This window comes from Myotis myotis, unplaced genomic scaffold (assembly GCF_014108235.1).
Source record: "Myotis myotis isolate mMyoMyo1 unplaced genomic scaffold, mMyoMyo1.p scaffold_m19_p_13, whole genome shotgun sequence".
In the NCBI taxonomy this organism is placed as follows: Eukaryota; Metazoa; Chordata; class Mammalia; order Chiroptera; family Vespertilionidae; genus Myotis; species Myotis myotis.
This window is the reverse complement of record NW_023416317.1, coordinates 24,868,132-24,891,464: the sequence shown is the minus strand read 5'-3', so window position 1 is coordinate 24,891,464 and position 23,333 is coordinate 24,868,132. Positions and strand designations below refer to the sequence as shown.

Here is a 23,333-nt window from a genome sequence, read left to right as displayed (position 1 = left end):
TTATACTATCCCCAGATGTTGACCAGTTCTAAAGATTAGTAATTCCCTTTCTTAATAACCCTGCAATAATATACATATGTTAAAATCATGTATGTGATGCAAATAGTCCAGACAATTTCTTGGCAATGTTGACATTGTCTCGTTTTCTATACAAATGCCCAGAATTTACAATGGGAATTTAGAACATGCATGTGAGGTCACTTGTCATATATAGATGCGATGCCTTTTGAATAAGTGTTATTTACATTGGGTTATCACTATATTAAATAGTAAACTTTTGAAAGATAAAATAAAGCTCCCCTCACATCTAAACCTTCAAACTGCTGCTGTCCTAAATCTCATCATTCTATAGGGTTCAGAGTGCCACATAAAGGTCAAATCCCATAGAAACAATGCAAAGGTCTGCCATCTTATTTCACAGGATTCCTTTTTAATTGAATTCTATTCAAAAGTAATAGCTAGGATAGTGATTTGATGAGAATTATACAACACTACATCAAGAGACTATTTCAAGTTGTAGTGTTTCCCTATTCCCAGTGCTCAAAATGCCTTTATTTCCTCTTTAAAATTAATAAACTCATATGACTGTATAAGGGTTGGAGGGAAAAGGTCAAGAACTCCCACTTCAAGCTTAAAACATTTGCCATAAGTTATTTTAATTTATACCAGAAATTATTAAATGCCAGCTCCATTATATTCTATCTGGAACAGAGGGGAGTAAAACCAATCATTTGTTCATTCATTATACAATTATTGAGTCTGCTGTGTATCAGCGTTTAGAGTTTGAGATATGTTTGGGATAGATCAGTTAACAATACAGATATATTCTCTGTCCTCATGCAGCTAAAATTCTAGTTGGGGAAGATGATGACAAATATAAGCCTAATGAAAATAACAAGGATAGGTAAAGGAGATTGGAAGTTATGAGAGTAGACGGCCATTTTTAATGTGATAATAAGTGTAAGCCTCATAAAAAAGAAACATTTGAAGAAGTTTACCCATCATTAAAGGAATGCAATTGATAATTAAAATGAGATCTTGCCGCACGCCCAGCGTAGCTCAGTGGTTGAGCGTCAACCTATGAACCAGGAGGTCACAGTTCAATTCCCGGTCAGGACACATGCCCGAGTTGCAGTCTTGATCCCCAGTGTGGGGCATACAGGAGGCAGCCAATGGATGATTCTCTCTCATCATTGATGTTTCTTATCTCTCTCCCTCTCCCTTCCTCTCTGAAATCAATAAAAGTATATTTTTAAAAAAGAGAGATATTGCTTTAGCCGTTTTGACTCAGTGGTTAGAGCATCTGCTCAAAGACTTTCAGCTGGCCAGGCCGGTGTAGCTCAGTGGTTGAACATCGACCTATGAACCAGGAGGTCACAGTTTGAGTCCCGGTCAGGGCACATGCCCCTGGGTAGTCGATCAGTGATTCTCTTTCATCATTGATGTTTCTATCTCCCTCTCCCTTCTTCTGAAATCAATAAAAATATATTTTAAAAAATAAGTGAATAAAAAATGAAGTATTTTTTTAAGAATAGAAATGAAAATAAAATACATTTTCCTAAGGTTCTCAGAAATGGACAGAGATTCAGGTCTTAAACTTTGCATATATCCTCTGTTTCTAGTCAGTTATTACATTTTAAAAAGCAATTTCTTAACTGTTCTGTTTCTTTCTCTCACTGTCTAGCCAGAGTAATTTTAATTTAGAACATCTCAGAATTTTTTTCTTAAGTAGCCATTTTAAGTCTAGTATGATATTATTAAATACTAGTGGCCATGATTCATGTACATTGAAAGGAAATTAAAAGGTGGGGTGGGGTGGGACTGGGCAAGATGGGCTGGACATGCCCTGGAGCCAACGTCCTGCAGTCCCTCCCTGGCTGGCTGCACCTGGGGTGGCGCTTCAGCTTGAAGGGCGTCTGTGGAGTGAGCGGGGTCACTCTGTCAGGTGGGGTCCCTTGGCCTGGCCTGTGGGGATCAGGCTGAAACCGGCTCTCCAACATCCCCCGAGGGGTCCCAGAGTGGGAGAGGGCACTCTGCAAAGTTGCTGTCGCTCAGCAGCTCCTACATTGAGTGTCTGCCCCTGGTGGTCAGTGCATGTCATGCCGATTGGCTGGTCAGCCGGTCACTTAGCCTTTTATATATATATTAGAGGCCTGGTGCACAAAAATTTGTGCACTGGGGGGGGGGGGTTCCCTCAGCCTGCCCTGTGCCCTCTCGCAGTCTGGGACCCCTCAGGGGATGACCACTTGCTGGCTTAGGCCTGCTCTCTGGGGGGATTGGGCCTAAGATGGCAATCAGACATCCCTCTGGCAGCCTGGCAGCCCTTGGGGGATGTCCACTTGCCAGTGGGGAGCAGACCTAAGCTGCAGTCGGACATCCTTAGCGCTGCTGAGGAGGCAGGAGAGGCTCCCACCACCACCGCTATACTGGCAGCCATCAGCCTGGCTTGTGGCTGAGCAGAGCTCCCCCATGTGAGAGCGCACTGACCACCAGAGGGCAGCTCCTGCATCGAGAGTCTGCCCCCTGGTGGTCAGTGTGTGTCATAGTGACCAGTCATTCCCAGTCTTTCTGCTGTTAGGGTCAGTTTGCATATTACCCTTTTACTATATCGGATAGAGGCCTGGTGCACGGGTGGGGGCCAGCTGATTTGCCTTGAAGGGTGTCCCGGATCAGGGTGGGGGTCCTGCTTGGGTGCCTGGCCAGCCTGGGTGAGGGGCTGATGGCTGTTTGCAGCTGGCCACACCCCTTTAGGGTGGGGGTACCCACTGGGGTGCCTGGTCAGTCTGGGTGAGGGGCTGAGGGCCATTTTTAGGCTGGCAGGTGACTGAAGCTCCCAACCTCTCCTTTTTTTCTTTTTTTTTTTAATTTTGGGATTTATTTACCTTCTATAATTGAAACATTGTTGCCGTCACTGGCGCTCCCAGCTCTGAGGCTGTGGCTGGCTGAAAGCAGGTATCTGGGGTTTGTTTAGCTTCTATAATTGAAACTTTGTTGCTCTGGAGCTCAGAGCCAGGCCGCGGCAGGCGGGGAACCTTGGCTTCCTCCATCACTGGAGTAAGCAAGCCTCTTGCTCGCTTCAGCTGCGTGGCTGCCGGCCGCCATCTTTGTTGGCAGTTAATTTGCACATCGCCCTGATTAGCCCATGGGAAGCGTAGCAGAGGTACGGTTAATTGTCTTTTATTAGATAGGATGTGTGTGTTTGTATGTGTGTGTGTATATGTATGTATATATGTGTATATATATGTATGTATATGTATGTGTACACTAGTGGCCCGGTGCACGAAATTCGTGCACGGGAATGGAGTTCTCTCAGCCCAGCCTGCACCCTCTCCAATCGGGGACCCCTTCAGGGATGTCTGACTGCCAGTTTAGGCCCGATCCCTGTGGCAGTTGGACATCACTCTCACAATCTGGGACTGCTGGCTCCTAACCACTCGCCTGCCTGCCTGCCTGATCACACCTAACTGCCTCTGCCTGATTGCCCCAATCCCTCTACCTGCCTGCCTGATTGCCCCTAACCTCTCTGCCTGCTTGCCTGATCACCCCTAACTGCTCTCCCCTACAGGCCTAATCTCGCCCCCAACTGCTCCCCCCTGCCCCCACTGCCTCTGCCTTTCTGATCACCCCTAACTTCCCTCCCCTGCCAGAATGATCTCGCCCAGCCTCTATCTCTCTTTGTTTTTCTCAGCAGGCCTCCCTGCCTCCCTGTGTCCCTCTTCCTCTTTCCTGGCTGGGAGGGGGTGGAGCCAGTGAGGGCCACTCCACCCTCTGCCAGCCCTCCCTTCCATCCAGGCCTCTTTAGGCCCAGTCTGTTTTGTTTCCTCATTCTGAGAGAGGCTCCAAGAGTGAGCTGGGAAGGAGGGAAAGAAAGGGAGAAAAGGCTGTGAGCTGGTAGGCGCTGTGTGTGTCTGTGCGTGTGTGTGGTTGTGAGTGAGAGTGAGTGCCACCCCGCCTCCCCTGTCCCCGTCTCTGCTGCAAGTCCCCACCCACCAGAGCCTGCTGTGCACGAAGGCTGGGAGTTAGGTCGAGTCTCTGGTCGTTGTGGATGTGATGGACCCAGGGTTTTTATATATTAGGACTAGAGAGAGGCCTGATGCATGAAATTTTTGCAAGGGGCTTGGCCCTCACAGCCACCACCCCAGCTTCGTCCCGAAGGTCATCCGGAAGGTCGTTCAGCTGTCTGGTCTAATTAGCGTATTATGCTTTTATTATTATAGATAGATAATAAATTATTCATATGTAATCTTTAATTTATGTATAATTTTACAGAAACAAAATCTGCTTTAAGTGACAGCATATCTTTTTTAACATTTTATTTTTATTATTTTAAACATATTTTTATTGATCTCAGAGAGGAAGGGAGAAAGAGAGAGGGATAGAAACATCTATGATGAGAGAAAATTGGCTGCCTCCTGTACACCACACTGGGGATTAAGCCGGCGACTCGGGCATGTGCCCCAACTGGGAATCCAGCTGTGACCTGTTTCTTAGGTTGATGCTCAACCACTGAGCCACACCAGTCGGGTGTGACAGCATATCTTAATGTACATAAGATTAATCTCTATGGCCTACCGATTAATAAATTGGAATTTGAAATCAGTAAAAATTGTACAGTGAAATGGATATTACTATATGGTATATATGTGTACTTTTAACATTTACTTGATGATCTAAAGTAAAGGTGGGGAAGCTTTTTTCTGCCAAGGGCCATTTGAATGCTTACAACATCATTCAAAAGCCATACAAAATTATCAGCTTAAAAATTAGCCTGCTATATTTGGTCATTTAATTAATTCACCCCTAATGCCTTGACAAAGCCAGACCAAATGATTTTGAGGACCTTGTATGGCCCTTAGTTCAGGTGGTCCCAACCCCTAATAAAGTTTCTGAAACATTGAGTCTTAAGGTAAAACTGTGATGCTTAAGTTTAGTTTTTTAAAATTAATGTTAAAATTAGGTGTAGAAAGGTACCTGTTAATTCTTTGGAAAATAGACACATTTTCAGTCTCCTTAGCACTAAATTGTTACCATTAAAGACCAGTGGTGTTAGAAAACGTACAGAAAAAAGTACTTTATAAAAGAAGCCCTAATTACTAAAATGTTAAGTAGATTTTCTAAATTTAAGTTATTCCAGACTAAACTCATTTCCTTTTTAATAGGATTATTACACTAGTGGATGAAAGCTACTCTGAAAACATGGTATCTAGATTTCAGCAGTGCTTTAACAGAGTTTTTGTTGTTGTTTTTTTTGTGTCTTTTTTTTTTTTTTAACAGTTTTTTATTATATCTTTGGGGGGAAATTATAAGTGGTTATTCATAGCTGAGTAAGTGAACAAATGAGTGAAAAGAATACTAACTTAGATAAATATCAGGTCTTTGATGGTTTGCTGCAAGATAATTCTTGTCCTGTTCAACCTCTTCATTAATTCCTTTGCTAAAGACATTGCTATGCTTGGGGTTGCCAGTACCACAAAAACTATATAATGTAAAGATTAAAGTAGAGAAATGTGAGCATCTGTGAATACTGAGGTGTCATTTTTTGACAATCTTGAATGGCATATAACCCAATAGCCTGCATACCAGAGACATCTGTCATTGTTCTATTACTTGATTAGTGCTGCAGTCTTTGTTTTTTTTAATGTTTACAACTATTTAGTTTTAGAAGAGAGAGACTTTTAAATATGTTTTCATTGATTTTTTTAGAGAGAGAGGGAAGGGAGAGGGATAGAGAGATGGAAGCATCATTCAGCTGCCTCCTGCACATCCCCTACTAGGGAATGAGCCTGCAACCTGGGCATGTACCCTGACCGGGAATCAAACCAGTGACCTCTTGGTTCCTCAACCTTTGACCATGAAGAGAGAGACTTTAACGCCATTGCCTGATTATTTTTTTTATGTTGTAATCTCGTTTATTTTATATAAAATGTATATTGAATGCTTTCCTTTTCTATCCCTCCTTAAATAATTTGTCAATCAGAATTAAAAATATTTTTTTTATTTACAAAAACAGACATTGCTATGCTTAATCAGAGTTGAAGCTGTCAGGCAATTGAAAAAAATAATTAAAATTTTGAGCCGTAGAATTGGAATCCAGTGGTGTTCTCAAATGAAAAGCAGAAGTCAGCACATTATGAGATTAATCTGTACCACATTTATGTGATTTATGGAAAGAGCAACTATTTTTCTATTATTTCTTTTGTTTTTTAATCACAGTTGACATTTAATATTATATCAGTTTTAGGTACACAGCCTAGTGATTACACATTTTTGGTATTCCCCCCTCCCCACCCACCCCACTTAAGTCTAGTAGTTACCTGACACCATACGTAATTATTACATTCCTGTGATTCTTTTGTAACTACCAATTTGTACTTCTTAATCCCTTCACCTTTTTGACCCAGTCCTCCAACTGCCCAACCCTCTGGCAACCATCAATTTGTTCTCTGTATCTGTGGGCCTATTTATGTTTTGTTTGTTCTTTAGATTCCACATGTAAGTTAAATCATATATTATTTCTCTTTCTCTCTGACTTATTTCATTTAGAATAATATTCTCTAGGTCCATCCATTTTGTTACAAATGGTAAAGATTTCATTCTTTTTAATGGTCAAGTAATATTCCATTGTATATATGTACCATAATTTCTTTATCCAATCATCTTTTGATGGACACTTAGGTTGCTTCCATATCTTGGCTGTTGTGCCAAACAATGCTGCAGTGAACATAGAGATGCATATATCTTTTTGAATTAGTGTTTTGGATTTCTTAGGAAAAAATACCCAGAATTGCTGGGTCATAAAGTAGTTCTATTTTAAATTTTTTTTAAAAAATATATTTTATTGATTTTTTACAGAGAGGAAGGGAGAGAGATAGAAAGTTAGAAACATCAACAAGAGAGTAACATCGATCAGCTGCCTCCTGCACATCTCCTACTGGGGATGTGCCCGCAACCCAGGTACATGCCCTTGACCGGAATCGAACCTGGGACCTTTCAGTCCGCAGGCCAACGCTCTATCCACTGAGCCAAACCGGTTTCAGCTATTTTTAATTTTTTGAGGAACCTCCACACTATTTCCCACAGTAGTTGCACCAATTTGCAATCCCACCAACAGTGTATGAGGGTTCCCTTTTTTCCATATTCTCCCCAACACTTGTTATTTGTTGATTTATTGATGATAGCCATTTGGATAGGTGTGGTTTTAATTTGCGTTTCTCTGCTGATTAGTGATTTGAGCATCTTTTCATGCCTCTTGGCTTGTATGTCCTCTTTGGAGAAATGTCTATTTGGGTCCTCCTTTTTTTTTTTTTTTTGGTGTTAAGTTATATGAGTTCTTTATATATTTTGGATATTAACCCCTTATCATATGTATTGTTGGCAGATATCTTCTCCCATTCCATAGGGTGTCTTTTTTTTTTTTTTTTTTATGGTTTCCTTTGCTGTGCAAAGAGTTTTTAGTTTGATGTAGTCCCATTTGTTCATTTTTTCTTTTGTTTCCCCAAATGATGCAACTATTGTTAACATCATTTTCAGTGAAAAAGGAAGCAAACACAGGAGCTAAATTAAAGGCTATTTAATTTGCTAGGTTCTCTAGCAAATGTCTGACTCTTAACAAAGTGATTTAGATACTGTACCAGAAAGAGTCTGCCTCGTGGGATCTTAATGAACCTATATCAGACAGTGCTCTTGTTACATTGCAATACATTTAAAATATTAGGATACCTTACTCATATTTTGAAATTAAAATTCTAGAAAAAAAAGCATTGTTAATATTGCCTTACTATTAGTATATTAGAGGCCTGGTGCACGAAATTCGTGCATGGGAGGGGGGTCCCCTCAGCCCAGCCTGCACCCTCTCCAATCTGGGACCCCTCGGACATCCCTCTCACAATCCAGGACTGCTGGCTGCTAACTGCTCACCTGCCTGCCTGATTGCCCCTAACTGCCCCCTTCACCCCCCCCCCCCCCCCGCTGGCCTGGTCGTTCCTTACTGTCCCCCCCGCTGGCCTGGTTGCCCCTCACTGCCTGCCCCCCCCCCCCCCCCCGCCAGCCTGGCCGCCCCCAACTGCCCCTCTGCTGGCCTGGTCACCCATGCAGCCTGCTGTTCAGTCGTTTGGCCGTCCCTCACTAACGCCCCTGCTGGCTTGGTCGCCCCATGCAGCCTGCTGTTCAGTCGTTCGGTCATCCCTCTCTAACCCCCCTGCCGGCCTTGTCGCCCCACACAGCCTGCTGTTCGATCGTTACTGTTACTGTGACAGTGTCCCAGACAATTTGCATATTCCTCTATTATTAGTATAGGTTATGCTAGAAACATTGTTGTTAATGTAATTACAACATAAAACATCCTGAGAGAAAACAGTTTCTAGTAAATGAATAAATGAAATGCCTAACAATATCCCTATTTCAAATTTGTTTACAGAGAAATACTAAAAGAGCATCTGTTATCAATTGATCATGGACAAGTTTATCTGTTTATTTATTTTTTAAAATATATTTTTATTGATTTCAGAGAGGATGGGAGGAGAGATAGAAATGTCAGTGATGAGAAAGAATCATTAATCAGTTGCCTCCTGCATGCCCCCCTAGTGGGGATCGAGCCTGCAACCCAGGTATGTGCCCTTGACCAGAATCGAACCCAGGACCCTTCAGTCTGCAGGCCAACATTCTATCCACTGAGCCAAACTAGCTAGGGCCAAATTTATCTTTTTAAACTTTTCCCTTTAATGTACAAGACAAAGCACTACGTTAGAAATTTTAATTAGGGCTTTTTCCTTTTCAACTCCCTGGCTTAGCGGTCTACAAATTCTGTCATCCCAATTTTAACTTTAAAATCTTTTGCACGGTATTTTTTGTCAAATCATAAGAACATAAAAGCAATTTTGTCAGAACATATTTGTGGGAAGATGAAAAATGTTTATTTCCTGAATGGCTGCTGAAGTCAGGAACAAACGAGAGACGGTTTCATAGTGATTTTTCTAAATAATGGCTTATAGATAGAGGTCTTTCATATTTATTGCTTCTTAGTTCTATATGAGAAATTTGTCTCCTATTATTAATTGTGAATGAGTTTTTTCCCCTCAGACATTTCTAATAAATTTGCTTAATCATTGGGTAGACTATCTTTTATAGACTCCTGCAAGTATAGTTTGAAATTCTGTGTTTTGTTGTTGTTGTTTTGGGGTTTTTTTGGTAATTCTACTTTTTATATAGTTGTAGAATGTCAGAAACTATCTCAATCCTTGGAGGATTAATATCAATTCATAAACAAACACTGCCTAACAATCATAGGTGACTCTATAAAACACTGAATAAAAGAAATGGAAGATTTCAATTCAGAAACCAGCCACTACTAGCTGTAGACTTAAATAATATAAGCATGTATTTGAGCTGATATGATTTTATGTTTTTACTAGAGGCCTGATGCACGAAATCGTGTAAGGGTAGGCCTTCCTTCCCCTGGCAGATGGCACCGGCTTCCCTCTGGCTGCTGGCACCTGGGATCCGCGCTTCTCTCTGGCTGCCTGCAGTCGGCCCTGACACCCCCCCCCCCCCCCCCCCCCCCCCCCCCGCTTGCACCTGCCTTGGCCTGGTACTGCCCGCATCCGCCACCACCACCCCCCTCCCCCCTTGGTTGATCACCCCGCCGGCTGCGGGCGATCGTGGGGCAATGGCGGGGGGTGGGGGGGCACGACCAATCGCATCGCACCTGCCTTGGCTGGCCTGGTGCCAGTGCATGTCATAGTGTGGTCGCCCGGACAGTGGTTCTGCTGCTCAGCCATTTCGTCGATTTGTATATTACACTTTTATTATTATAGGTTTCTTACTGATTCATTTAATAGATGTTTACTGAGTCTATACTGTCTGTGTGGTCCTGGAAAACTAGAAGTGAATGTAAGGCCTTCCATTTGTATCTCTCCCTCTTTTTACAAATAGTTATAATGAGCCAGGCCAGTGTGGCTCAGTGATTGAGTGTTAACCTATGAACCCAGGAGGTCATGGTTCAGTTCCTGGTCAGGTCACATACTTAGGTTGTGGGTTTGATGCCTGGTCAGGGTGAGTAAAGGGAGGCAGCCCAAAGATCAAAGATCTATCTTCTCCCTCTCCCTCCCTCCCTCCCTTCTTCCCTCCCTCCCTTTCTCTCTCCCTCTCCCTTTCTCTCTAAAACCAATAATCATATCCTCAAGCGAGGATTAAAAAAATAAAATAAAAAATTTAAAAATGATAATAATTATGATGAGTTGGTCTTATGTAACCTTTAGGGGGCATAATTTTTTGAGTTATTTCACTAGAACCACAGATTGTTGACCTTATTTTATTGTTAAGAGTTTAATCATCTCCTGTTAATTTACCTATTTAAATACTATGGCAAGTCTGTATACTATAATGAAATACTGAGATGTTTGAACAAGGTTTTTTCTCTCTTTGAATTTGGAACAAGTCATTTTATTGTTATGTCAGATTTTTTTAAAAAATTATTTTAAATATATTGACCCTAAAGAAATCAGACCAGTGAATGTGATGTCATCTACTACTGGTTTCTGGCAAGTAAAATCAAGATTGAAGGCTTTCAGGTATTTAAAGAATGAATCATGTCTTGTGAAAACTCTTAAATTGTAAAAATCAGATGTCTGGGAATTTATCAATCCACCCACCTCCCGCCCTCTAGTTTTTCATCTTCAGCCTTAACCCTGCAAGCTTCAATCCCATTTCTTAGGTACTAAACCTTGATTGGTTTTAAGCTCTATAAATCACATAAGTCCCACAACTGATGGGTGGCAAAGCAAGGACTCAATTCCATCTCCTCTGCAGACTGGCAAGCACCCTTCCAACCCCATCTTACTAGTACAATATGGCCTGCTATCTAAGCTTAATGGTGTAAAAAAGTAGAGTACTGTATAATATGTCGGTATATTAAGAGAAAAGGTAAAGGGATGAGAAACTGGCCATTTGGTTGTTGTTTTTTATTTTATTTTATTTTTTAATATTTTTTAATTGATTTTTTTACAGAGAGGAAGGGAGAGGGATGGAGAGTTAGAAACATCGATGAGAGAGAAACATCAGCTGCCTCCTGCACACTCCCTACTGGGAATGTGCCTGCAACCAAGGTATATGCCCTTGACCGGAATCGAACCTGGGAGCCTTGAGTCTGTAGGCCGATGCTCTATCCACTGAGCCAAACTGGTTAGGGCGGTTGTTGTTTTTTATAACAAACTTAAAGAAATTTAGAAGGAGGTACGTTTCAGTAAGTAGCCAGTTAATACCTATAGAATCAGTCTTCACCTTGCTTTCTACTCTTTCTTGGTTGTATTTCTATATTGAGTCATGTGGCTATTCTTAGAGAATATTTGACCACTAAGGTTCTATGCAGTTTAGTGGAAAATTAAATAGTAAAGAATAATGAAGCCAGGTTATTTTCAGTTAAAATAGCTTTGTATCTGTCCACTCCGCCTGCCCCCCCCCCGACCCCCCCCCAACACACACACCAGCCATCTATGCCTGGTAATATTTTGAAAAGAATAAATTGAGATGATTCCTTGTTCTTCTCACATGGACTTGAAATAGTCCATTTGATGCTATTTTTCTTCATATTTTCTAGGATGTGGAAAGTTGTGTTTATTTTTTATTCCTGAGAGCCTCCAGTATGGGATTTGGGAGATATAAAATAGATATTAAGTAAGGATTTTCAAGAGATGGCTTATATAGCTCTGACAATCACTGTGGTGAATAGCATTTTCTAAAACATTATAGCATTACTTATATATTGCCTCCAGATGGTAATTTGCCAGGCATAGAATATGCATATTGTAATGATTTCCTTCATACTTTTTAAATTTAAGTGTTTTGGTTTTTATTAACATTGAAGGCGTGATCTTACTTAGAAAATGAAACTTAAATCAACCTTATTCACCAGTATTTTTTCCCCCTCATGAGCCTGCTATTTTGAAAATGTTTGTTTACAAACAGCATATATGATTTTCCCTTTAAAAAAAAAATAGGGACTAGGAGCCAGTCAGCATTTCTGAACAACACTGATACAATGATATCACCTGGAGTAATTATAATTCCAGACAAAATTAAATGTTTGTCATTTTGGTCTGCCTATATACCTTTATTATGGGAGAATGTACAATTTCCATTGGACATTTGGAAATCTTGAAAACAACTTGACCCTTTTGTGGATCTGAGGTTGGAAATCACTATTCTATATTCTTTTTTATGACATTAAAAAAGACTATTTTATTATACAATTTAATTTAATAATTTATATGATTCTGCAGTTGCTTTGCAGACGGTACTAGGGGTTAACTGGCCCTTCCTTAGTTGGGGGTGGTATTCCCGTCATGGCTTTATGTACTTTGCAGTTGTGAAACAGCTCATGCAGCACCTTTGAGCCCCTTGGGTGATAGATGGCATCATGATACATGATTCCTTTGATGTAGGCAGAGCCTAAATAAGCAATTTTCATTGCTTATTCTAATTATTTAGTTAGGTGTCTCAGATAATTTAGCTAGTTTTTAAAGAAGGTCAATGCCTATATTCCTTCCTAAAACCTCATAATTCTGATATTGGCTTTGACACTAAGCAAAAGCCTCTCTTGCTCTCCTTTCTGAATTAATTAGTTCTAAGCAGTAAAAGAAAGTGCTTGCCTTAGTTAGAGATCCATATGATCATATTAATCTCAGAAGATTTAAAAACCTTTTCTAATTCCTTGCTTTGTCATTTATCTGCTCCCTCATTGACTGGCTGGTTATGGGCATTTGTTTATGCATAAAGAGAGCTGCTGAAGTCAGAATTGAATCCCAGTGGGAGGTGTAAATGCAGTTAGGGACTTTTTAGCTGAACTGGTTGCCACATAGAGAAGCGCAAAAGAAACTCCTTGAGGAATGCCCAGCCAACTGATGGGACACATTTTAACTTTAGTGCCTTCCTTGCAATTCTGTTCTCTGCCATCTAGAACTACAGATAGTAATTGATTTGTTAGACTTACACTTCCTTGACTCAACTTTACCCATCTTTTGCCACTTTGGAAAAAATATCTAGTCAGTCATCAAGTATCAACATCAAGACCATCAGTCCATAGAAACAGAATAAGTTCTATTGTCTTTGGACATTTTTCCCCAGTGGATTCTTTATGAATATAATATAGTAAAGGGTAGAAGAGGAGGAGAACATTAGGCATTTTATCTGAAAAAATATAGTACAGTATTCATGAAGTCTGACAGCTGAGATAGGCTTTAATAATACAGGAAAGCCTCTGGAATTAGCCTTGGTTTTTATAAAGAAAACCTTTTGTCTGGAATTTGCTTCCAAATAATTGTAGGAGAGGGGCGCATGGGCTATGAGTTAAGCTGGATGAAGACTGCGCAGGATTTCTTATCTTCTCTGCTTTTATATATGTAAATAAACAGGTTTTTAAAAAGCATCTTTCCCAGAAATTTTGGAAAGATAAAATATATTTCCTTATGAAATTTTCAACATTCTTGATACTCAACAGTATTGAATACAATAAAGATATTATTTTAGGTTTGTATTACTGGGGAAGAAAATATTTTTTTGTCAGAGATAATTCTAAATTTAGTAAGTCATTTATTTATGTTATTGTAAAGATTATGGTATATTTATTAAGGAGCCTATTTTCTCAGTCTGGGCCCTAAGTTGACTTTGCTGCTAAAATGCTGACTTGAGTAAGTCAGTCTCTTCTATATTGTTAGGTTGATCACTCATATTAAGATATCAATGCCATTTGAGATACTATAACTTTAAAGCAAGTATTGGCAAACTTTTTTTGTAAAGAGCCAGATAATAAATATTTCAGGCATTAAGGGCCATATATTCTCTGTTACATAGTCGTCTTTGTTTTGTTCTTCTTCACAATTCTTTAAAAATGTAAAAATTCTTGTTAGCTCTTTTGTAAGAGCTTTTAAAAAATAGGCAAAAGGCTAATTTCAACTACGCAATTGTTTTTTAGTTAGATGCTTTGAGAAATAAAAAGTAAGGATACAAATATTTTTAAAGGTAAAATTATGACTCTCATTCAAAATGTGTCAAATATTTATTTAACTCACTAATTAACCAGTTATTAAGAACTGGTAAGATGTTAAATTGGTCCAAATAAGAATTGGGCTTAAGGAAATTTATATTCTCTACCAGACATTTATTTGCATTGCATCACCAACACTGTCCCCAAGGTAATTTCCATCTCTTCAGAGCTATAAAATAACCTAGCCAAAGACAAAAAGCCAGAGAATTGGATAGATAACACTAGGAAGTCCCTCGAAAAGACACTTAAAATCTTTTCCATTTTAGTTTTTCACAATTTTTGCTGAAACTCTCCCATCCTTCTGGTGATCATAAATAATTCCTAAAGATTATTCTTGATCACAAAATTATTGGTCTCATTAGGTTTGACTGGATTATTTACATAAGTACAGCAAGTGTTAATTAATCATACAGACATCCTTAAATTTTCTTTGCAAATCCAGAGTTTTAAGCAATGATATTTTATCGAAAAAATTTTTTTTATAAAAAACCCTAAAGACTCCATCAAAAAACTATTAGACTTAATAAATGAATTTGGCAATGTAGCAGGATACAAAATTAACGCCAAGAAATCTGTGGCATTTCTATACACCAATAGTGAACTTTCAGAAAGAGAGACTAAAAAAACAATCCCATTTACCATCGCACCAAAAAAATTAAGCTACCTAGGAATAAACTTAACTAAAGAGGTAAAAGACCTCTACTCAGAAAACTACAGGACGTTGAAAAAAGAGATAGAGGAAGACATAAACAGATGGAAGAACATACCATGTTCTTGGATTGGTAGAATCAACATCATTAAAATGTCCATACTACCCAAAGCAATCTATAAATTCAACGCACTTCCCATTAAAATACCAACGGCATATTTCACAGACCTAGAACGAACTCTCCAAAAATTCATTTGGAATAACAAAAAGACCCCAAATAGCTGCAGCGATCCTGAGAAAGAACAAAGTAGGTGGGATCTCAATACCAGATATTAATCTGTTTTACAAAGCCGCTGTTCTCAAAACTGCCTGATACTGGCAGAAGAACAGACATATAGATCAATGGAATAGAATAGAGAGCCCAGAAATCGGCCCGAACCAATATGCTCAATTAATATTTGACAAAGGAGGCAAGGACATACAGTGGAGTCAAGATAGTCTCTTCAATAAATAGTGTTGGGAAAATTGGACAGATACATGCAAGAAAATGAAAGTAGACCACCAACTTACACCATACACAAAAATAAACTCAAAATGGATAAAAGGCTTAAATATACGACGGGAAACCATAAAAATACTAGAAGAATCCAAAGGCAACAAAATCTCAGGCATATGCTGAAGCAATTTCTTCAATGATACAGCTCCTAGGGCATTGGAAAATAAAGAGAAAATAAACAAATGGGACTACATCAAAATAAAAAGCTTCTGCACAGCAAAAGAAACCATCAACAAAACAACAAGAAAGCCCACTTCATGGGAGAACATATTTGCCAATGTTATCACCGATAAGGGTTTAATCTCCAACATTTATAGGGAACTCATACAACTTAACAAAAGGAAGATAAACAGTCCAATAAAAAAATGGGCAAAGGACCTAAATAGCCACCTTTCACAAGAGGACATTCAGAAAGCCAAGAGACATATGAAAACATGCTCAAAGTCACTAATCATCCGAGAGATGCAAATCAAAACAACAATGAGGTACCATCTCACACCTGTCAGAATAGCTATCATCAACAAATCAACAAACCACAAGTGCTGGAGAGGATGTGGAGAAAAAGGAACACTCGTGCACTGCTGGTGGGAATGCAGACTGGTGCAGCCATTATGGAAGACAGTATGGAGTTTGCTCAAAAAGTTAAAAATGGAACTCCCATTTGACCCAGTGATTCCACTTCTAGGAATATATCCCAAGAAACCAGAAACACCAATCAGAAAGGATATGTGCACCCCTATGTTCATAGCATCACAATTTACCATAGTTAAGATCTGGAAACACCCTAAGTGCCCATCAGCAGATGAGAGGATTAGAAAACTGTGGTACATCTACACGATGGAATACTATGCTGCTGTAAAAAAGAATGAATTCTTACCATTTGCAACAGCATGGATGGAACTGGAGAGCATTATGCTAAGTGAAATAAGCCCGTCAATGAAAGAAAAATACCAAATGATCTCATTTATGGATAATTAAGACCATTATAAACTGATGAACAAAAATAGATACAGAGGCAGAGCAACATCGAACACACTGTCAAACTACAGCAGGAAGGCCAGGGAGGGTTGGGGCGGGTAGTAAGATATCAACCGAAGGACTTGTATGCATGCATATAAGCATAACCAATGGACATAAGACACTGGGGGTAGGGAAGGCCAGGGGATTGTCAAGGGCGGGGGGAAAAAGGAGACATATGTAATACTCTTTGTAATACTTTAAGCAATAAAATAATAAAAAAAGAAAAGAAAAAAAATTTTTTTAGAGAGATGAAGGGAGAAAGAGAGAAAAAACCCCCACACACATCAATCAGTTGTCTCCCGTGCCCCAACTGGGCATCAAACCCACAACCTTGATATGTGCTCTGACTGGGAATCAAACCTGCAATCTTTTGGTGTACGGACAACGCTCCATCCAACTGAGCCACCCGGCCAGGGCTTGAACAATTATTTAGGCTACAAGATTAATTCCTGTATGGAAGTTTTCATAAGGAATCCTAGAATGGACTTTTAAACACCTCTATTATTTACTATTCCAAGGTTAGGAAAACATGTCTAAGAAACTCTCTGACTAGATTTCACCTGCAGTGCTGATAAAGTTGGATGAGTTAATCTTATCTTCAACTCCCCAACATTTGCTAAGGCTTACCAGGAAGTAAGTGGCCTTCTTTACCACCTGTAAGCCAGGGACCCTGTAAATACAGGCATCAGGTCAGTTTTCCTGGGAAGGCTTCTTTATAGACATTGGTTCCCTATAGAAAGTCAACTATTGTTCCTTAATATGGTTCTCTTTTGGTTTCTCACCCAACGGAAAGTAAATATTTATCATTCAACAGAGACCATCAAATGGTCAACCTTAAAAATCAAATTCTCAATAAGTGCTGCCATCAATGAGGAGTAACTTATCAACTGTGCTTAAACCAGAAACAAAAGCAAAATCAGCAAGAGAAAAAAATTTTTTGAGAGAACAGAAAGTCAGCAAAATTAAAGTTCTGTTGCCACATGAGATTTACTTGGGGATCCAAGAAGAGATATACCCAGGCTTATTGCAGCTAACGAGGGCCACTTCTCTGGCAACTCGTAAATCTATTGGCATCTTGGTGGAACCTCAAAAACTGTTCTAGGATAAATTTTTTTGTTGTTGTTAATTCTCACCTGAGGATATTTTCCCATTGATTTTTATAGAGAGTAGAAGGGAGAGGGAGACACAGAGAGAAACATCAATGTGAGAGAAACACATGGAGTGGTTGCCTCCTGGTTGCCTCCTGCATGCACCCTGACCCGGGCTAGAGCCTACCACCAAAGTATGTGCCCTTGACCGGAATCAAACTTGGGACCCTTCAGTCTGAAGGCTGATGCTCTATCCACTGAGGCAAACCAGCTAGGCTGTTTTAGGATAAATTTTAAAAGTATAATCATGTCTCTCCTACAAATATACAATGAACACTTCTCATACACAGAGTCCACTTGAGACCCAGGCAACTCTTCAGGGCTGCTGTCGTCCATATGGTAGCTTATCCAATCCAATCAAGGCAGTTTTGATCTTATGGCACTTTGTCTCAACACAGGCTTCAATGATCTCAATGGTAAGAAAAAAGGATGAAAGAACCTCATACCGTGTCTGGTTTGGCTTTCTGTGAGCAGTGAGATTACAAAAAAATTTTTACTTTCTTTTATGCCCATTTATAATTTCAAAATTTTCTATAATGAACACAATTGTCTTAAAATAAGGGATATTAAAAATGCTAATAAACAGAATTAAGCTAACATCAGCTAGTGTTGATAATTTTTTTGACACTGTTTTTATATAAACAAATATTTACTCTGTTGAAACAAAAACAAAACTTGTGTTAAGTCATTAAATTTTTTATTAATTTTTTCTGATGGGTCAAGGTCAGAGTTCTGTTCCTCTAAACACAGAAGAGGAATTTCTAGAACCCTGGTTTCAACCCAGAATTTTCTTCAAATTCAGTTAAGGGGCCCAACCTGTGTGGCTCAGTGCTTGAGCTTGAGCATCAACCTATGAACCAGGAGGTCACTGTTCCATTCCCGGTCAGGGCGCATGTCCAGGTTGCAGGCTTGATTCCCAGTGTGGGGCGTGTAAGAGGCAACCAATCAATGATTCTTTCTCATCATTGATGTTTCTATCTTTCTATCCCTCTCCCTTCCTCTCTGAAATTAATAGAAATATATTTTTTGAAAAATTAAGGGGCTTTGGATTCTATTCAGAGGGCTTTGTCTGATTTAAATGAAAGAATTCTATATGAAGCTGGTGAATACTGTTTCGAAAGACCTTTGACCTTTCAGTACTGTGATAGCCTGAGCTTCCAGCTCAGTACTTAACTAGAACAGAAATTATCACAACTTTAGGCTCATAGAAAGGACTGTACTATACTATATCAAACTGTTGTCATGTCTGATTTTTTTCTACATATTAACCAGAGAGAAATGTTACTAGATATTATACATTGTACTGCTACACTGTATTTTATAATCATTAAAATTCTTCCTATGTGCAGTCCCCAAAACTGTTTTTACAATAGAAGAAATAAAGCTTGTTTCTGATAGCTTGCCTAAATCCCGAAGTGAATTTTCAGGGCAGGAATAGTATCCTTAAGGTGTTCAGTTATTTCATGCAATATTGCAGGTATTCAATAAATAGTATGTGATAGAACAGGGACTGAGCCTGGGCTTATAGTTGTGGTGTTTTAATCTGTTGCTTAACTTCACAGAACTCTAATGCCTTTCATTCAGAAGAGCTTTTTTCTCTTTGTCCATAAGAATAAGACTTTAGGGTCTCATGTTCAATTTTCTTTTCCTTGCTCAATTTTCATTTAAATGGTTTTGTGAGCCTCATGTGAAAACAAGAGAAGAAACATTAGGAAGGCTCATAAGAAATCTGTTCTGGCAATCTTATGTTAATCCTTTATCAAAGCATGGGTAAATTTCTTTGTATTTATTAAACCAAGGTACCTAAATGGTGTTACTTTATTGAGAATGTTTTTAACCTTCTTTAAGTTATTCTAAATTTTATTTGGTTTTAAGTGAGAAGACACATAATGTTGAATTAATGTACTGTAGCTTTAAATTCAACCAGTTTGGTGCCTTTCTCTTTTATAAAAGATGCTCACAGCTTGAGAAGAGAGGCAGATACTGTTTGTGATCTCCATTCTCAAACTTCATTTGCATTAGCAGCTATCCCAAACCACACACATGCACACGCACACGGATATTTGTTTGGCAGAAGCTTTCTGTTTATTCAGCACGGAGTCCTCCCAGGCTCTCAGATATAGAAAGCTCTAAGAATTGGTGCAGCAGACAGAACCGGAACTGTACGTAGGCCGAGGTGGGCACTGCGGAGGATTGGCTATGCGGGATGTTGATGTGGTGCGGCTGTACCTGCCTGTTCTGTGAAAGGCCCTTTTCTGAGTCTGTGAAGGTGAGAGGCCCAGGGAGAAGCTTCATTTCGGCTGGCTCTTTGGTGGGGGAATGAATTCCCAGTGGTAGCTGTCCTCATTTACAGCGTTATTCTCGGAAACCAAGTACGTGCAGCCGTGACAGACTATGCCACAGCTCCTCTGCAGCTTGGAAACTGGGACAAATGGAAAGAGCTTATAGCCAAAAGAGGTTGTGATTTGTTTTCACCATCCAAGCTTGCTCTGGCAGTGCACAAATGAAGGATGAGCTTTGTGGCAAGCAAAATCAGCAGACTGCCTGACAGGGGGTTTTGGTAAGGTAAATGTGTTGCTTGTGTTTTGTTTTTGTTTTTTCTTGTTTTGTTTGCTTGTTTGTTTTACTTTCCTATATCAGCTACATAGAATTGTGTCTGCAATAATTAAAACATTTTGCAGATTCACATTTGATTGAAAGGGATGGCTAAGGGAACCAGAAAGGAAAACATTATTTCTGGTCATTCAATTGTGACCTTCAGAGATAATTATCACGTTTTCTCAGATATCCGTAAACAGGCAGAAGCCAAGAATTTATAGAGCCAAGAATGCTAATAGATAATCTTTCCCTTCTTTGAACAGTCATATTTACACCCTTCCTCCACCCTACTTTTCCTCCCCTTCCCGTTCCCCCCCCCCCCCCCCCCACACACACACACACCAGCTTTTTCCTATGGCCTGAAGTGGAAAAGAAAAAATAAAGGCTTTCTGCTTTAAGTGAGTTGTTGTCACTGGAACAGTAATAGGCTGAGAATATAAGTATGGAGGTAGAGGAAGGCAGGATGAGGAGTCTGCTGTTTTCATAGCTGTGTGTTGGTGAGCATTTGTCTTGGATTCATCATCATTGCAGATCAGTACCAAGTGGATGTTAGTGCTGTATCTCTTTTTCTGTACTGTGATTTAATCCCTTTTATATGTTCTTCTTTGTTTACTAGACCCAGTTTTATCATTATGAAGCCTTTTTCTGTTACTATTAATACATATTAGCTTATATTAGAGTAAGAAAGTAGTCCTGAAATATTTATGGACCCCGAAATATATAAAGACATTTTCTCTTTAAATTTAGGTTTTGCTTTCAGCACCTTCTGGAGTCTTGATTTTGGAATTTTTACAAGTTAAAGAAATGGGCAACATTAGATCTGTGAAATCTTACCAGAATTGCCTTGCTCTAATCTGCTTTAAGTTGGATCCTGTTTCTTATGTTTTGCTAAGCAAGAAGGTTTACTTTTCCTCATGCTAATAAATAAGTTAGGCAAGTATTGCTGGAAGATATGGTACCTTTAATTAGCCTGCCTCAGATCTTGTTCTCGGGCCCCTCGTCTCACTGGTAGAGAGAGCCAAACTTCCTAGATGTTTAGAATGGGCATTGAAGAGATCCTGTGCCCTGACTTTTTGCTGACTCATTGGTTATGTAAGCCTTGTAACCACAACTGTCCATATATTTCATTAGGATACTGGGCAGGTAGTCCCCTTCCTGACTACTCACCTTTTCCTATCTTAGCATCCTTTTGCTCCTTCCTTAACCTTTTTTTTTATATAATATATTTTATTGATTTTTTTACAGAGATGAAGGGAGAGGGAGAGGGATACAGAGTTAGAAACATCGATGAGAGAGAAACATCGATTCAGCTGCCTCTTGCACGCCCCCTACTGGGGATGTGCCCACAACCCAGGTATATGACCTTGACCGGAATCGAACCTGGGACCCTTCAGTCCGCAGTCCGACGCTCTATCTGCTGAGCCAAACTGGTTAGGGCTCCTTAACCTTTTTTGTTAATACTTTCACCAAGTGAATTCTTAAGCAGTGGACAAACAAATCCTTTTCTTTTGTCTTTACTTGAATTGCCATGTTAACTGTGTATTTTCATCTTGAGTATTGATAAAATTCCAAATTCTGTATTCTCTTGACTCGTGTAACATATAAGTATAGTAATAGTAATAATAGTATAGTAGTATTAGTATAGTAATAATATACTAGTATAGTAATAATACTTTTCTTCATTTATGACCTGGTTAAAGTAACAACTTCTTTTTCTATCTTTGAGAGCTCAGTTCAAATGCCCCTGTTCAAAGAATTCTTCTATGATCTCCCAATTGTTAACGTAAGAAACATTCAAACCTGTGAAGAATTTTTGTGAGTTTATCTGAGCCAAACTGTTGACAATTGCCAGAAAGCAGAATCTCAACGGATTGAGATAATGCTCTGGAGAATGGCAGTTTTGCACCTTGTTTTATACATTACAGTCAAAAGAGAGAGATGTAAGTGGGTTACATGAAATATATTGGTGATAGATTAGGGAGGTGGGAGAAAGCAAAGTGGGGAGGGGCGGGGAGTGGGGGGGCGGGTAGGATTGGATAAAATGATAGACACATACTTCCTTTACTTAGGTGTGTACAGGACAGTTAATGGTCAACAGTGAACTCAATAACAATGAGGGGATTTGTGATGCTTTGAGGGATCCAGATAAAGGGAAATTACTTTGTTAATCAGGCATGTTATCCTAGATACAAAAAGACAAAAGGATAGGCTTAGTTAATGTGAAAATTAACCTTTGTTATGGAAAAATACTGCCTTAGGACATAACTATCCACCATAAACTGCTTTTAGTTTAAAAAAAGTTTTAATTTCAGACCATCTTTTGTGCTTACTTTAGGTCTCTAAATTTGCAAGGCTGCCATGCAGGCCTTCCTTGAGCTAGTCAGGTTAGCTGTTAGCATGTGGCCCCTATTTGTCCACACAATCTAAAGTAGATTTCCCTTCTTTACTTTATTCCTTTTCTCACATCACTTTGTTCTTTTTCTTCATACCACTTTTCAGCAATTTTTGTTATTTGATTATTGGTTTTTCTGTCTCTACCACTTTTTCGCCCTCAGCCCTAAGCATTGTGAAAACTGAGACTTTGTTTTGTTCATCAGTATATACCCAAGCACCTAGCAAAATAACTGGCTGAGAGTTGAAGAAAGGACAAGTACACAGTATTGCATGTGCAAAGGCCCCATGGTGAGAAGAAACAGGATGAACCAAACAGGCTAAAAAAGGCCAGTGTGATCAGAATAGGGGAAGCATGCTCTAAGATGAAGCTAGAGAGAGATCCAGAGCCTAATCACGTAGGACTGACTTAATAGACCCTGTTCAAATTCTTGTTCTTAATATTTGAAGAGTTGTGGGAAGCTACTAAAAGAATTTAAGCATTGGGTGATTTAGGACTGCTTTTGTTTTTAATATATTTTTATTGATTTCAGAGAGGAAGGGAGAGAGAGAAAATGAGAAAGAGAGAGAGAGAGAGAAACATCAGTGATGAGAGAGAATCATTGATCGGCTGCCTCCTGCAGGCCCCACACTGGGGATTGAGCCCACAACCCAGGCATGTGCCCTTGACCAGAATCGAACCTGGGACCCTTCAGTCCACAGGCTGACACTCTTATCCACTGAGCCACACCAGCCAGGGCTAGGACTGCTTTTTTAAACAAATTCTCTGGCTTAACTGAGAGCCTAAGTGAATGCAGATAGATTGATTATTCAGAGTGAGTGATCCAGGAGAGAGATGACAAGGTGGTGGCAGTAGAAATAAATAGAAATAGATGGAGAGTATTACATAGGACTAGAGGCCCAGTGGATGAAAATTCATGCACTGGAAGGGGG

The 23,333-nt window shown here is 39.5% G+C and overlaps 1 protein-coding gene across 7 annotated transcripts in view; it reads left to right on the top strand.

The window, feature by feature from the left end:
- The window catches only part of TMCC1 (transmembrane and coiled-coil domain family 1), a 167,823-nt gene that overhangs the window by 104,116 nt on the left and 40,374 nt on the right, over positions 1–23,333 (top strand). The window contains exon 1 of one of the 7 annotated variants that reach the window (XM_036332271.1): positions 19,554–19,680. The exons of the other annotated variants lie outside the window; for them this stretch is intronic. Coding sequence (XP_036188164.1) covers positions 19,618–19,680 — 63 coding nt within the window. The 5' untranslated portion in view covers positions 19,554–19,617. Of the gene's footprint in view, positions 1–19,553; positions 19,681–23,333 lie in introns of those variants that run through there. 7 annotated transcript variants of the gene reach the window in all.